The sequence below is a fragment of the Sphaerodactylus townsendi genome, linkage group LG09, assembly GCF_021028975.2.
Source record: "Sphaerodactylus townsendi isolate TG3544 linkage group LG09, MPM_Stown_v2.3, whole genome shotgun sequence".
Taxonomy (NCBI): domain Eukaryota; kingdom Metazoa; phylum Chordata; class Lepidosauria; order Squamata; family Sphaerodactylidae; genus Sphaerodactylus; species Sphaerodactylus townsendi.
In genome coordinates, this window is record NC_059433.1 from 43,983,582 (window position 1) to 43,998,718 (window position 15,137).

Consider the following 15,137-nt stretch of genomic DNA (forward strand, 5'->3'; position numbering starts at 1 on the left):
TTTCTTGTATTTTTGACACTTTGCAGGGTTATTTACTTTGTGAAAACCTTCCAAGTTTTATCAATACATATATTTATGTATTACAGTGTAGTGAAGCCACTATCCTGTTAAATTGTTTATAGAATTGTCATTCTCCTGCAGAGGCAGCGTATGTGGAAGTGGGAGGAAAAAACAAATGTGGCTGTGACACCTATGGCATTGGGCATGCCTCTTTAGGAATCTGAGGAAATTTTGTAGTAAAAACATAGAATATTGAGGAATTCATGTTTGGGGTTTTCCCTTATTTCACACTATCGCCGACAGCTCCCCCCTCCCATGACCCTTGCCACCCTGCTCTCTGATTGGTTGCCAGACTGGGCCTGACAAACCTCATTAAACAACATTGCTGGAGTTGACATTTCAAAAAAGATCTTCTTTAGATAAACGCTAACAGTGGAAAGCAAGCAAAAAAATTGTGCATATGATTCATTTGTTTTTAAAAAAGGGCTTATAACTTTATAAAACAGACATCAAGTGTCTCCTGAACCTTGTCTGTGGCAGCAAACCTCAAATTTCTTTCTGTCATTAAATAGTAAAGGAAGCTGCAGCTGTCCCCCCATTTGCATTATCACTAAATTGTCCCAAAATATATAAGAATATGAGTAGACAATAAATTAGGGAAATAATGTGATTCAATTTGGAACTTATTATAGTTTCTTTTATATTGTGGTTTCTTGGATCCAAAGCACCATAACTCAGGAATTTCTTAATTTTATTTATTAATTTAAAGGATTTGTATAAAACCTGTCCTGCTTTCAAGGCAGCCAATCAAAACATCCTGCCCACTGTAAATTCATGTGCCCCCAATAAAGCTGCATCCAAGGGTCAGAATATCAGAGGACGCAGTACAGGGGACAGCAGTGGGTATAAGCAGAGATCCCTTCTGCAAATTTAGCTCCATGCATGGCTCTTGGGATCCCACCCAGCAGCTTAAAGATATGTACTCAATATAAAGTAACAAGACTTTATGAGAGTGTGCCCTTTTACTTGAAAAATAATATTTTTCTCACTGTAATATAAATATACTTTCACTATCAGACTGTTTAGCTTTGGGCTGCTGTTAGGAGCCAAGCTTTTCAACCTACATATTAATATGTCTTTGATTTTTACAGTTTCCTCTTGCATTACCACATATAAGAAGACACCACCTCCAGTCCCACCAAGAACTACCACCAAGCCTTTTATCTCTATCACAGCCCAGAGCAGCACAGAATCTGCTCAGGATGCTTATATGGATGGACATGGGCAAAGGGGAGATATCATCAGCCAGTCAGGACTTAGCAACTCTACAGAGAGCTTGGACAGCATGAAGGCACTGACTGCTGCTATTGAGGCAGCCAATGCGCAGATCCATGGCCCTGCCAGCCAGCATATGGGTAACAACACTGCCACGGTCACCACCACTACCACTGTTGCCACAGTTACTGCAGATGACAGAAAAAGGGACCATTTCAAGAAAAACAGATGCCTATCTATTGGAATACAGGTATAATAACATGCAAGGATACTGAGAGTTATTTCTAACCTGTGGAATAGCTATGATATCCTTTGTTTTTGTTACTTTCCAGTTCTGTTTTAGTTTCAATGACTGATTTGGCAAATAGACTCCCTTTATGTTCCTCAAATTTCATTAATTAATCTTAAACAGATTTAGTGAGGCTTCTGGGTATTTAGTATTCTGCTTATAAGAATTAAGCGTGCAAAACCTCTGATTCATATCCCAGCAGGAGTTAGGAAAACCTGAATGAAATCACTGAAAGAGAATGCGTACAGCAATGATTTACACTGCACTATAGCCAGAGAGATGTTTTCATCCAGTTTAGCTGAATTGTCACTGCTTATTCATGCATCACATAACAACTGTTACTCACTTGAATGCAGAAGCATTGTTCTGCTTAGCTGTTAAATCAGCAGGGAGGGCTTAGGGATAAGATCTGTCTGATTTATCCCTGTCTAAAATAAATTAAACCTTGGTCTGATTCAAAGCACAGGAACTAGCACTTTCTCTGAGGTGGCAAGCTTTGATGGGGAGGGGGGCTGTTTTCACTTGGAGTTGCTTTCAAATAAGAAATCCCACTCTTCTCACTTTGAAATCTGAGGTGGAAAAGTTGTGTGTCTGGCCATATCACTTCCTGAATCGCTGAATCAAAGCTTTGTTATATTAAATGAAGTGGAAGTAAGAACATGCCAAATAAACCTTAATTAACGCAGAGGGGAAAGAGCTATAAGTTTCTATTTTATATTAGTGATGAATTTATTACCATCTCTCCTCAATTGCTCTTTCCCTGACACATTATAACATATGGAATCTTGATGGAAAATAATATTCTGTTTATGTGAACAATGTATTTCTAGTTAAATCTGTCTTCTCCAAGTCCTATACACTAATCAGAGTTCAGGCAGAGCTGAATGAGTGACCCAAAGAACGAGTTTTTAAGGCTCCAGAAAACAGTAGTAAGACCAGGCAAGCCGTGAGCCTTGAAGTAAAGGGAGAAGTGGAATTCTTGAATTTGGCCAAGCTCTGGGGAGCTTCCTCCAAACCAGTAACCTACAGCTTATTCAAAAACTTTTAATATAATCTTCACTAGTTCTTCTCCTGGCCTTTATTTCCTTGCTTTCCCCCCAATTTTTACACTGTTCCTTCCAAAATCATCAGTGTTAAATGTGCAAGAACTGACCCCAAATCAAGATGAGTTCACTTATCACAACTTAAAATGAAGGCAGATCTCCAATAAGGTTTTAGTTATTTGTCTGCTAAGATTTTGCTTACTGAACAAAATAGCTTTTGCTGGGCAAACTGATGCTACCAGCCCAAAACTCTATGTTGCTGTGTGGTACAGGCTTCACTTAAACTAACATATGTAGTTATACAGGAATTACTATTGACATTACAACTATGCATTATGTGTTTATGGAGAAGGATATGAGCAGTTGTGACCCCTGGCGTTACTATCCAGAAAGGTATGTAGTGGGCACAACAGTAACAAGATCTTGGGGACACATAACAAAAGAATGATGTTGTAACTCCTTCCCTGAGAGCATGCTGATTTACTGTGTGCTTTATCTATCTTCCAGGGGGTGGGGGTGGGGGCTCATGTTACAGTTGTTCTCTACAGGGAAGAGCTTGTACTGACAATTTGCATCCCAGACTAGTATTTTGACCAAAAAAAATCCTAGAACGGGAATGCTGTACATATGACAGGACCGTACTCATGTTGATTGACCTTGGCAAGGTGAACTAATTACACTTTTAATTAAATGTCAATTTTCTCAATCAATAATGTGTGATTATAATCAATAATTTGTGATTATTATGCATGGAATAATCACAAATAATGTAATAAGAATTTATTGCTGTAGCAGAGGGGATCTGCCCTTTCAAAACTAACAAAAAATTAGCGTAAGGTCATAGAAAATGTGACAGAAACATGGCTTACATGGTAGGAAGAAGAATATAATAGAACTCCAGCAGTAATTGGGTGATCTGTATAATACCAAACTGAAAATATTTATTTATTTAGAAAATGTATATGCTGCCTTTCCAGACCTGCTCAAGGCAGTTCATACAATGAAAGAAAATCAAGCAGGCAATTAAAAACAAATTGTATCAATAAAACAGTAAAGGGCTATACATGAATATGCAAAAAAAAATGCTCATAAAAGCAAGCTGGGCATAAAAGCAGATAAAAGAAACCTACCTGACTGCAAAAGTCATCTTCTGAGGCCCTGCTTTGGGCGCCCCTGCTTTCTGAGAAAAAGCAGGGTGTCAGCTCAGGAGAGAGCCTTCTGCATCACGGCACCAAAACTCTGGAACTGTCTCTTCAGGGCGACTCAACTATCCCCTTCTGTTGCTGTTATCCGCAAACAGGTGAATACTTTGTTTTGACTGGCATTCCCTCAGTGAGCCTTTCTTCTTGCCCTGTTTTTAATTTTCATTTCTCTGTATGTGTAATTTATTGCACTGTATGTATCGTTTAATTTGGTTTTAATAGTTTGAATGTTTTTGTTTGGTTTTAATCTTTTAAAGATGTTTTTCTTATTTATATTTTAATCACCTTGGTGATCATGATGAGGGCAGAGTGTAAAATTTGTAAATAAATCAATAAATAAAATAGAGCAATCTAAAATGATTTTGACAAAACAGCCCTCAAATTAGGAGTAGACTGTAAAATGGTTTAAAAGCTCTGTTTCGGCTTGCCAGCCAGCTCAGCTCTGCAGGTGTGGATACAGTGAACAGGGTCTAAGAAGATAATCTTAGCTGATTGGAGGACAGTATGGGATGAGGAAATCCTTGAAGTGCCCTAGTTTAGGCCTTAGAACCAGCAATTTGAATTGTTCCTAGAAACAGAGTGGTAACCAATACTAATCTTTCAGCACTGAAGTGATACAATCCCTGTCTTCAGTCCCTTAAATGAAGCTGCTATAACCTGGACCACCCTGACAAGGATAGCTCCAGCTGAGCCCTTCGGGGGTAGGGCGGTCTACCATATTGAATTAATAATAATAACAACAACAACAACAACCCAATTATTATCAAATCTCAGATGCTAAGTAGGGTTATCCCTGCTCAGTATTTAAATAAGAGACCACCAAGCAATACTAAAGCGATTATGTAGGTGCAGGCAATGGCAAAACACCTCCGAACGTCTCTTTCCTTGAAAACTCTGGTAGCTCCACATAGAGTACATTATAGTAATCTAATCTGAATATGACCAGAGCATGGATTATATGGCCAGATCCTGCTTTTTGAGGAAGAGTTGTACCTGCCATATCAACCAACCTGACCAAAGGTGCCATAGAAGAGTCCTGTATCTCAAACCCTAGACCAGGGTCCAGTAGCATCCCTAAGCTATGTGTCAGTAGTTCAGGGGCAGTGCAGCCGACCCCTTAGTACTTAGCTGGCTTTGTCATGAGTTTAATCAGGGCACAGTGGATCTAATCTAAAGAATCTAATCAGTACATTCCCATGTTTGCACATTTTGAACCTTAAGCAGAGCTGTAAATTTGCATTCAGGGAAAGTACTAAGGCACAAGGTAAACCCTAGAAAAGTGTATGCATGCCATCATTTATCACTACTTGTGTTTGGTTACTCTTTTAGGTTGATGGTGCAGAGGAATCCTCTAGCTCAAACGACAACCGAGCAACCAGTAAGTTCCAATCCATAGGTGTTCAAGTAGAGGAGGAGAAGTGGTAAGCAAATATTAATTTCATATTCTTAAGTTCTACCCCCCATTTCCATCCTAACACTCCTCTGAGCAAAGCTTGAAATCTTCCTCCACTTGAAAAAACCTTCTTCCAGCTTAAGTAGTGCTTGTATTGAAGGAAAAGCTGCCTATTGGAGAAAGGCTGCTTACACTGGAGGAAGGCTTCTTGGAAGATGGCAAGATCCACCCCTTCATCTGTATCAGTGGTTGGCATCTTGATGAGTAGGGAAGAGCAATGTGATGGTGACTCTGAGCAGAGGCGGAGCTACAAAGGGACCAGGGGGGTGCTCGTTGCACCAGGCATGTCCTGGGGGGACATCCACAATTTCAGGTTCGTTTTTTGTATTTTTTTAGTGTTTTCAGTTTTTGGCCTGCAGGGGGCGCAGTTTTTAGGCTAGCACCACCAAAATTTCAGGCAGTTTTCGGAGGACTCTCCTGATGATACCACCAAAGTTAGGTGAGGTATGGTTCAGGGGGTCCAAGGTTATGGACCCCAAAGGGGGTGCCCCATCCCTCATTGTTTCCAATGGGAGCTAATAAGAGATGGGGGCTACACCTTTGAGGGTCCATAACTTTGGACCCCCTGAACCAAACTTCACCAAACCTGGCTGGTATCATCAGGATAGTCTCCTAAAGATACCCTGATGCTGCTAGCCTAAAAAGTGTGGGCCCCCTGCAGGCTGAAAACTGAAAAAAACTAAAAAATATATAAAACACAAATAAACATGGGGGAGGGCAGCAAAACTCAGATTTTGCACTGGGCTCCATTTTCCCTAGCTATGCCTCTGATGCTGAGAGAGGTAAGCCAAATCCTACCTCCATACACATTTAGTATTCTACTGTGGTTGCAGAAGGAGATGGGTCAAGCCTTTTGTTTCTGATAGACAATTCACATATACATTTTTGGCATACTCAAGTGAAGAGGTCTTTCTGTCATTTAAAAAAACACGCCACACCAAAAAATATAATGAAATCCCAATGTAGTTCTTCCAAGCACAAGTGTTATTTTTACCGATAAGCAGTATGACTATTGTTCTCAGGCCTTTGAAAATGTATTTCCAGTGTTCAAAGGAAAATGTTGTCTCTGAGGTCCTATAAAACCATTATTTTTACAAAAACTTGTCAGAGGTGTAAATGTGGATCATTTGGTGATAAATGGAAAGGAACTGCAGTCGTTGAGCAGAAAAATAAATGGTATCTCCCAATGAACTTGCATCTGAATTGTCAGAAAAAGAATTCATTCAGCACACAAAAGATTTATCATTTTTGTTAAGATGTTTAATGCATATTGTTAACATAGCAGAGCAAATCTGGATCATTATCTCTTATAGGAATTTACTTGTAAATGAGCTGCATTTTCCTTGATTCAAAACACAAACGGGCAGATACAATGTAATTATTGTATTTAATTATTGTATTTAATTAATGTAATTATTATTATGGGTTTTGTCCCTCTGTATTCCTATATTGTTATTGTGAAGACATGCACAATCCATATACAGCTTAAGCGTGGTTTTCCTTTATACATGCACTGAGTACTCCTCATGCTACATTTAATATATGTACAGCCTAAAATGCGATGTAACACACACACACCCCATTTATCCAGGTACTGGTTCTTTCTTACCAACAGACAAAGACACACATATCCTGCAAGGATGGATACTTATACTCAAAAGTAGAACAGTAGGTTTCTCACAGAGCAATCCTGAGACCCAGGATTTGTGTCATGGCTGGCTGCAGTTTAATTACGACTCAGCTGGAGCACTTTCTAAGGGGGAAATTACATGTCAGCCAGAGGGACAATGGAGGGGTTTGGGGGGATTACATGTAGGGTTGCCAACCTCCAAGTGGTGGCTGGAGATCTCCCACTATTACAGCTGATCTTCAGGAGACAGAGTTCAGTTCACCTGGAGAAAATGGCCACTTTGGAAGGTGGACTCTATGGCATTATACCCTATTGAAGTCCCATCCATCCCCAAACCTTCCACTATCCATTCGCCACTCCCAAAATCTCCAGGTATTTCTCAACCAGGATCTGGCAATGCTGTTTACTTGTGTGGATCAGCAGTGTGGCAGCAGCCTACCGCACCATGGGGAAACAGTCACATGGGGAGACAGTGGTGGGCCCTGATGGACAGGGCACTCATACCAAATGAGTCCAGCATTCCAATGAAGTCCTCTTTGCTGCCATTTCTCAGGTTCACAGACTTGGGAAACTGTAGCAGGGACAGGAGAGCTTCAACTAAATGCTAGACTAGAGGTCCATGTGGACTTGTGAAACAATACGGTGTGGGGAACACAGTTTTTTTATTTGGTAATATTTGGATTTGGGTTTTAGAAACCTGAAAATTTTCAATAAAAAAAAACAAAACTGATGGTTATCGACTTTATTTCTCTTTACCAAAAATGTCCCAGCTTTTGAAACCCGAACCCAAAATTTACCAAATAAAAAAGATTGTGCTCACCCCTAGTCCCTGAGTTATGAGGAGAAGAAGCTGGCACCCCAAAGTCTTTCCATACAGACAGACCACCGTCATTTGGATGAAGAGCTCCAACAACCGCACAGAAAACTCTCAGCACCTGCAGTCCCAATAAGGCTCCATCTTCCCCACATACACCGAGGCCCACCCAAATTCAGTCAAATAACACCATAGTGATTGTTCAGAACCCTTCATTGGATGGGCTGGATGGGCAATGGAATGTCAAGGATCTGTCTCCACCTCTGCATCTCCTGATGTAAAACAGGTATCACCCTGCTTATGCAGCTTTCCATGAAGGTGAAAGACACCAGGGTCAGCCTTTTGCATACCCTGGATGCTTTTCAAAGGCGGTCTTTTTCAGCTGGGAAGCCTTTGGGAGAAGCGGATAGTCAGCATTCAGAGCCAGAGCTGTCCCTGTTGGATATCCCCCTTCATAAGCCAGAACACATACAACCACACCTGCAACAAGGGGTCTAGAGCTTCTTCTTGGGTACAGAGGGGTCAGTCTCAGTGCAATCCTAAATGAATCTCCCCTGAAGGAATTTTTTTTCAATTTATATCCTGCCTTTCAGACCTGCTCAGCACTCAAGAAATCCCCAGCAGATTTCACAAAATCACTGGCTTAATTCCATCATTTTTTACTGTTTCTCTCAGTCTGAGTTGCTGATATAACTTTTAATGTATGAAAAGACATTTTTAAAAAATCACACCATCAGTAATAATAGTTAATAATAGAATAGCCATCTAAACAAGTTGATATTAAATTTGAAAAACAGCTAAAAGGAATAATAAAAGATCTAGAAGATAAAGTCAAATTGAGAAAACTAGGGAGTGGAGGGAAGGAGCGGGACCCTTCAAACTAAAACTGTGAAGGGGGGAAAAAAGAAATATTTTTATCAAGCAAATTTATGGAAGGGGGGAAGCTCTAAATACAAGGCACCAGCACCACAGAGTCTCCTGTTGGTGTTTCAGGAACACCAATATACCACACAGAAAAGGCCTTGTCTCTGACAGCCACCTCTCTGACTTCTAATCAAGGTGGGGGGTACAGAAGTCCCTAACTGAGGGCAGACATATATGGAAACAATTAGTCCAGTAAATATCTTGGTTGCAGACTATTCGACTTCCAGTCATACTTAGAATCACAGCAAGGCTCTCCAATCCTAAACATATGTTGTTGGAAGCCAGTTTTAATGTATGTACTTAATTGCAAATTACACTGTCTTAACAAATGAGTCTCATTAATTCTGACAGAGCTTACTTCCTCATAGGTGAACTTTCAAATGCAGCTTCACAGTGCCATCCTAACATTACAGCAATGCATCCATTCTGTACCCATTAACTATTAACTAGAAATGCTAAGGAAGTTAGACTCAGGTAACTGTCTACCTGAAGCAAGCCTTTGCTATTACTAAATAGCTTTGCTTCATGTGTAGCTGAGAAGGGGCTGCCTTTCAGTTGTTTCAAATGAAGGACTGCAGATACCTATCTCAGCAGCCTGCAAATCTTTCACCAGCTGAAGTTGCCCCAATAAAAAGTATCACATTACCCATTTTGTCTTTCTAATTCTTTGGGATCAATCCAGTAACAGCCGGTCTGTTGTGACCCGTAATGAAGCCAGCTCAAAACTTCACCAGCACCATCGCTACTTACCAGCTGTAAATTTGGCTCCATTCAAAATGTATTTGTTTCAGCCATAATCCAGAATGTTCAGATAAATTTGTATATAATTAAAATGTTAGGGCAACAAGATAATGAAAATATGATTAGTACCATCAAAGCCGTCTGTAAGTTGTTCAGCACCTGTTTGTGCAAAAGAAAACCTCCTTTCACTAAAAATGTAAACAAGGTTCTCAAAATGGACACAAAAGAAGCAGCAGAGAGATGAATGTGTTCAAATAACCCTGCTGTTGCTGTTTGGGACAGACTCTGCATTGTGCTCAAGACAGGTTTAACCACTCTGTGGTTTCATGGTTTTGTGCACCTCAGGCCAGGTAACTGTCATAGTTCTCAGAGGCTGTAATTATTACACTTCATGCCCTGAGGCAGAAGTGAACACAAAAGCATGCAGGTTTAAAGTATAAAAAACAAGGAAACCCCAGAGGCCTGAGAGCATTACCTGAAAAACTTTTTTTTTTAGGAAATTTCCCCCATCCCAAGACCCGGTGTAAAGCTTTTCCGTCTAGCACAAAACTTGTGATCTGCCAGGCCACATGAAGCCCATCAGCCATGCTTTGTGACTGCCTGAGACTTAATAAACTTTCTATTCTTTGGCCTGGTAGAGAAAGCAAAAATGGAAGCGTTGCCACATGTGGCCAGCCCCAATACATCACTGGGAGTCAGCATTTGGCTCAGTGGGCCACCAGTTCTACAGACTGATCCATGTACAAACTGTTACTGCTTACTCTTACCATCTATCCTACTGTGTGCAGAACTATTAATCTGAGGAGCAGAATTCTGAGATACAAAAACCTGATCTGTTTTATTGGACCAATTTCTATAGTTGTAGGACTGAGCTGCACAACCTGTAATGTATTTTGACCTGCAATGTGTCTAGTGACTCCCATGACTTAGCAATGCTAACCAGGTAGGACAAGTAGATACAGACTCTAAGAATGTGTGTGGTTTGTCCATCAGATGTAGTCATAGGTTAAGGTGACCAGATGGTCACCTTTGTGAACCGGGACAGGCGGGTAGGCGGGCGCGCCCCAGAAGGCAGTGCGGTTCACCTTTGTGAACCTGTGACAGGGTGGAAAACGGGGGAGCTACCTCTAGAAGAAGGTCGTGTGCTCCTGCGGCCGCGCGCGCGGCCGGCTGCCGCACTGCCTTGCGCCCCAGAAGGCAGTGTGGCAGCCTTCAAAAAATCAGGACACTTGAAAAAAACCACGGGACCAGGACAAATTGTTTTAAGGCGGGACTGTCCCGCCAAAAGCAGGATGTCTGGTCAGCCTATCATAGGTGGACATTAGCAAGTGTTTTTGCATGAAGGCTAAGGATATCAAAACAGTGCATATGAAGGCATTTGTTAAATTCTTAGTCTGTTGAGGTTTTCAGTTTTAATTATCTGCTGTGAAATCACACTTTGTGGAAAAATATGTATATTTACGTGTATCAGTGCCAAAAATAGTCTACCCAACAAAGCAGTACTACAGTATTGCTTTGACAAACAAGGATACGCAGAACTAGTCAGTCAAGTATTGATTGTTTGAGCCATTGGCTATAACAATACAAAAATACATGCAGTTAAAACAGTAACTTAGTTAAAACAATAATTTAAATTAAAACAATAATTTAGTTTTACATTAAAATATAAATTATTAGCGTTCACAATCTCTAAATTAAAATGCCCCATCAAATACGTCAGATGTTTTTGCAGTTTCTTCTGCTAGTCTAAGTTAATCTCCAGTACTTTACAACATTAGTTCAAACAGCGCTTTAAATACTTTGCTCGTAGTTTCCTAGCCGCCAGGGCAAAGAGAGCCATCTTATAAGAAACATAGGAATCAATATCCGATAATAAGAAAATCAGTTTCTCATCATCTGACAAAAAAGCTGTCCTAGGTAGTATTGGCTCCAAAAACCCTTTTCCTATTATTCTCAGAATATAAAGGACAAGGAGAGTATGTAGTGGAAGAGATCCTCAGGCTCCTTTGTTTTCCACAGATACAAAAAGCCGCTTGAGAAAAATGGTGGTTCTGTGTGTATCTGCCACTTCAAGCACTGCTGAAGGCATTGATTGAAATCTAATAGAAGTATAAGCTTTATTCTTAGATTTCCTTTTGTTAGTGTAGTGGTCAGTATTATGTAGCTCTAATTATGATCTCTTTTAAATAGTTTATACCATGGAGCAGTTTTTGTCTGAACTATTAATTGTCTGTTTATTCTGGCATCTTCTCTTGTACACCCAGTCCTCGGAGTTCAGCAGCATTGGATGTTGAAACTCTTAATAGATCATCTGGAAGCCAGTGTACCGAGATCTAATTTTTTTTCAAAAAGGTGATTGCGGTTTTTATTTTTTTGTCATCAACAGAGAGCAAAAAGACTGGATGACCAAAGGTTTCCTTTATTATCTGAGCTGTTTTTTTTCCAGGCCTCCCAAGATTGCAAGATGGGCATCGTTGGATTCAATTGATGGTAAACCTAACTTCCTGCCCCTCATTAGTGCAGCCGGTGTTCCCTTTGGCAGGCATCCAAACTGGCCTTAAAAAGGTTCTGAATGGATTCCAGTGTCTTGAGTATAAGGTCATTCCAGCCCCAAACTCCCATTCCATATAACATATGTGAGATGACTTTACTTTCAACAGTTTTATAGCTGGATCTACAAAGACAACCTACCTTTTGGAGTAATAGAATCTTATAATTCGCCCCTATTATTTTTATAGCTGAGATCTCGTGAAAGTTCCTAAGTGGTAATTCTTTCCAATTTAAGGTCTCACCCAAAGTTAATTCCTAGATATTTAAAATGAGCTTGCACTTGCCTCTATAGGAATTCCCTTTGTGCATCAGCCCAGGAGTGTTTTTTCTTCTTCGGTTTTTTTCCTAAATACCATAGCCTCTTTGTTTTGGATATAAATTGGATGGAGAGTGCTTCCTCCTTGCAATATTCACCTTAAGCCATTGAGCAGTCTTTTAATCCCAATCGGGTTTGAGAAATTAGGACCATGTCGCCTCATGCATAAATAGGATGGAAATTCTTTCTGTTGGTTAATAGAGGGGGCTATGTATCTCTGGTCCTGATAACCCTTTTGTACTATCATCGTTTATATAGAGATTAAAAGTAGTGGAGCTTAGACACAGCCCTTGCTTTTACACCTCCTCGCTTAATTGATATCTTGTTTGTTAGGGGAAACCCATCATACCAACTCTAATCCTAGCCGCCTGGGTGTCTGTATGTAATTCACGTTTAATAAGCTGAATAACAAAACGCTGATAGATTTTAATTTCTCTAGTTTTGACTCACAGAGTCTGTTTCTGTCAATTGAATCGAAAAGCCGTGTGGCCAGATTCACAAAAGCTGGGCATATAAGGCTCTTGGTAGGGCTTTCTATTCCTGAAAATGCCAGATTGTAAAGGTTTCTTGACAGTGGTCAATGGTAGATTGTCCCTCTTTAAAACCTGCTCTTGATGGGATATATTAGATGGTTGTCTATAACCCAATCTTCTAATTTTTGATATAAAAATTTGCCGTAGATTTTTGAGGCTGTACGCAGAACTAGGTCATTCATCATTATAAGGTGAACAGAGCCTGTTTTCTGAGGGTGTGTTCCTGCAGTTTTTTGCCAAGTGATGCCTCAGGCATTATATCACCTTCACTCCCCATGCCAACCCCCCAAAAAGAGGAATATATATGCCATTTAGATTTGATGCACAATTCTATAATGCATATGAATGCTGAGAGAGAAGTACCCAAGAAGCATGTGAGAAGCACCCAAGTGTAATCCTCTATCATCACTGTGGAACAATTCGGTCCATTCCACTCCCTGCAGGGACTGTCACCTGATTCTTCTATGTATGTGATGTAGGCTTGAGACTCTGAGACACAGTTTGTGAAATTCAAAGGGACATTAAGAAACCTTTTAAAAACGCATCCTAATTTATAATTGTCTAAACCTTTGGAACATCTGACGACAAACTCTCAGCAAATCACTGCGCAGGACTCATTGGCAGCCAGCCCTTTGAGCACAGCACAGTGACTGGCAAACTTTGCTGCCTGCTGCTGTGCCAGCCCGCTCCTGATTCCCCTGTCCACCCTCTCCAAAACCCCAAACAACAACCCAGGCAGCAGGGCAGTAGCAGCTATGCCACAGGCTTCCACGTCACCTTCCAGTTTATCTGTTCACCTCCTCCTAGATGGAATTAAAGGGAGAAGCAGGCCCAATCCTGCTTGCTAGACTCAGCACACTATATAGTATAGAGTATAGGCTTGAGCACACTGAGCAGCAAGCAGGATCAGGCCCACAATCTTTCTTCCTAAGACCTGTGTGTCTCGGGAAGTGAGGTGGGGGGAGAAGCAGCCACAAGTCAGCAGGCCAGGCTGTCTTCCCACCCCCACCCCCCACACCCGGGGGTGAAGGAACAGTATGATCCTGCATGCAGGACAGAGCTAACTCCGTCCCACATGCAACATCACCCTCCCCATTCAACAACATCAGCCACAGGGGGGGAAAGCAAGGTGGAAGGAAAAACAGCACAGGGGTGCCTATGGAGAAGGGGGGAACTCTCACCATCTTTACAGGCATCCTTCTGTCCCCCCCCCCTTTGCAAACGCATGATCCCAGCTTTGCTTTTGGTGGGGGGTGGGCATGGAGATGGGGAAGACTATCCCCGTCTTCACAGGCATCCCATGGACTCCCCCCACTTTGCAGAGCCTCAGTTCAGCTTTGCAGATTAAGGTTGGGGGTGCTTATGGATTTCTTCATAGGCACCCTGTTGACTGTATTTGTTCATACAACGGGTATTATTGCTAGTTTTGCCTAAAAGGCACTGAAGACTGTTGTTACAGAATCACTAACAGTCACTAAAATGGCACACTGCATATAATTCCAAGAATTAAAAAATCAGGAATATTCAATAAGTATTCCACATTGTCAGTGCCAGTAGAACTTGCATAACTAACTTCTGTGCTTCAGAACTTACCCCTGTACTTCAAAACATGCAACAGCATGAAAAATATTTCAGTCTTTGCTTTGAAATAAAGGAGGAACAAATCCTGAGTTTGTATATATGAGGGATGTTGTCTGTGCCAAAAACATCTTTGTTGCCAAATATTTTCTTTTTCTGATATACTACTGACAGCTATCCCTTCTCCACCCTGTGTCCTCATTTGTCTTCTTTGTAACTACAAAGAACCCAGATCCATAGTCACTGTTCATTTGCGCAGTAAGTTGAGCCTTTGAAATCTGTCAAAACTTCATTTTCAACAACAACATGAGTCATGCACTAAATGATGTCAGCTTGCCTTTTGGCCATTTATCACCATATCATTTCAGTAGATAACAACTTAGGATTTATTTATGCTGACCCCTTTTGCTGTGCTTTCACACAAACCTAGAGCACCTCAGCGGAACTGATATTCAAGAAAGAGGCCTGACAAGCTTCCCCTGCTAGTTTCTATTCAAAGGCCATGTTACATGTTCCCCACTTTCCTAAGCACTGTGTTCAGGGCCTCCTGGATTATAAATCAAGAACCAAATGATACATGAATGTCCTTGACTGGCCTAGTCTGCTATCCACTTTGATGGTGCTTCAACATACATTGTGCCGGGCGAGAGCTAGCAGATGCGAGAGAGGAGGAGAAGAAAGCCCTCTTCGCCTCCTTCGTCGCCATCTCATAGGCTTTCATAAACGTCCTATAAGATGTTCCGCGCGTTCTCGCTTCGCCACGGAGCGGGTGCAGCCGAGGACGTGAGG

At 41.1% G+C, this 15,137-nt stretch overlaps 1 protein-coding gene across 10 annotated transcripts in view; it reads left to right on the forward strand.

The window, feature by feature from the left end:
• Nucleotides 1-15,137, forward strand: part of DLGAP1 (DLG associated protein 1) — a 388,995-nt gene that overhangs the window by 340,410 nt on the left and 33,448 nt on the right. For all 10 annotated transcript variants that reach the window (XM_048508637.1, XM_048508636.1, XM_048508638.1 and 7 more), the window contains 2 exons: nt 1,152-1,525; nt 5,139-5,230. In XM_048508637.1, coding sequence (XP_048364594.1) covers nt 1,152-1,525; nt 5,139-5,230 — 466 coding nt within the window. The remainder of the gene's footprint in view (nt 1-1,151; nt 1,526-5,138; nt 5,231-15,137) is intronic.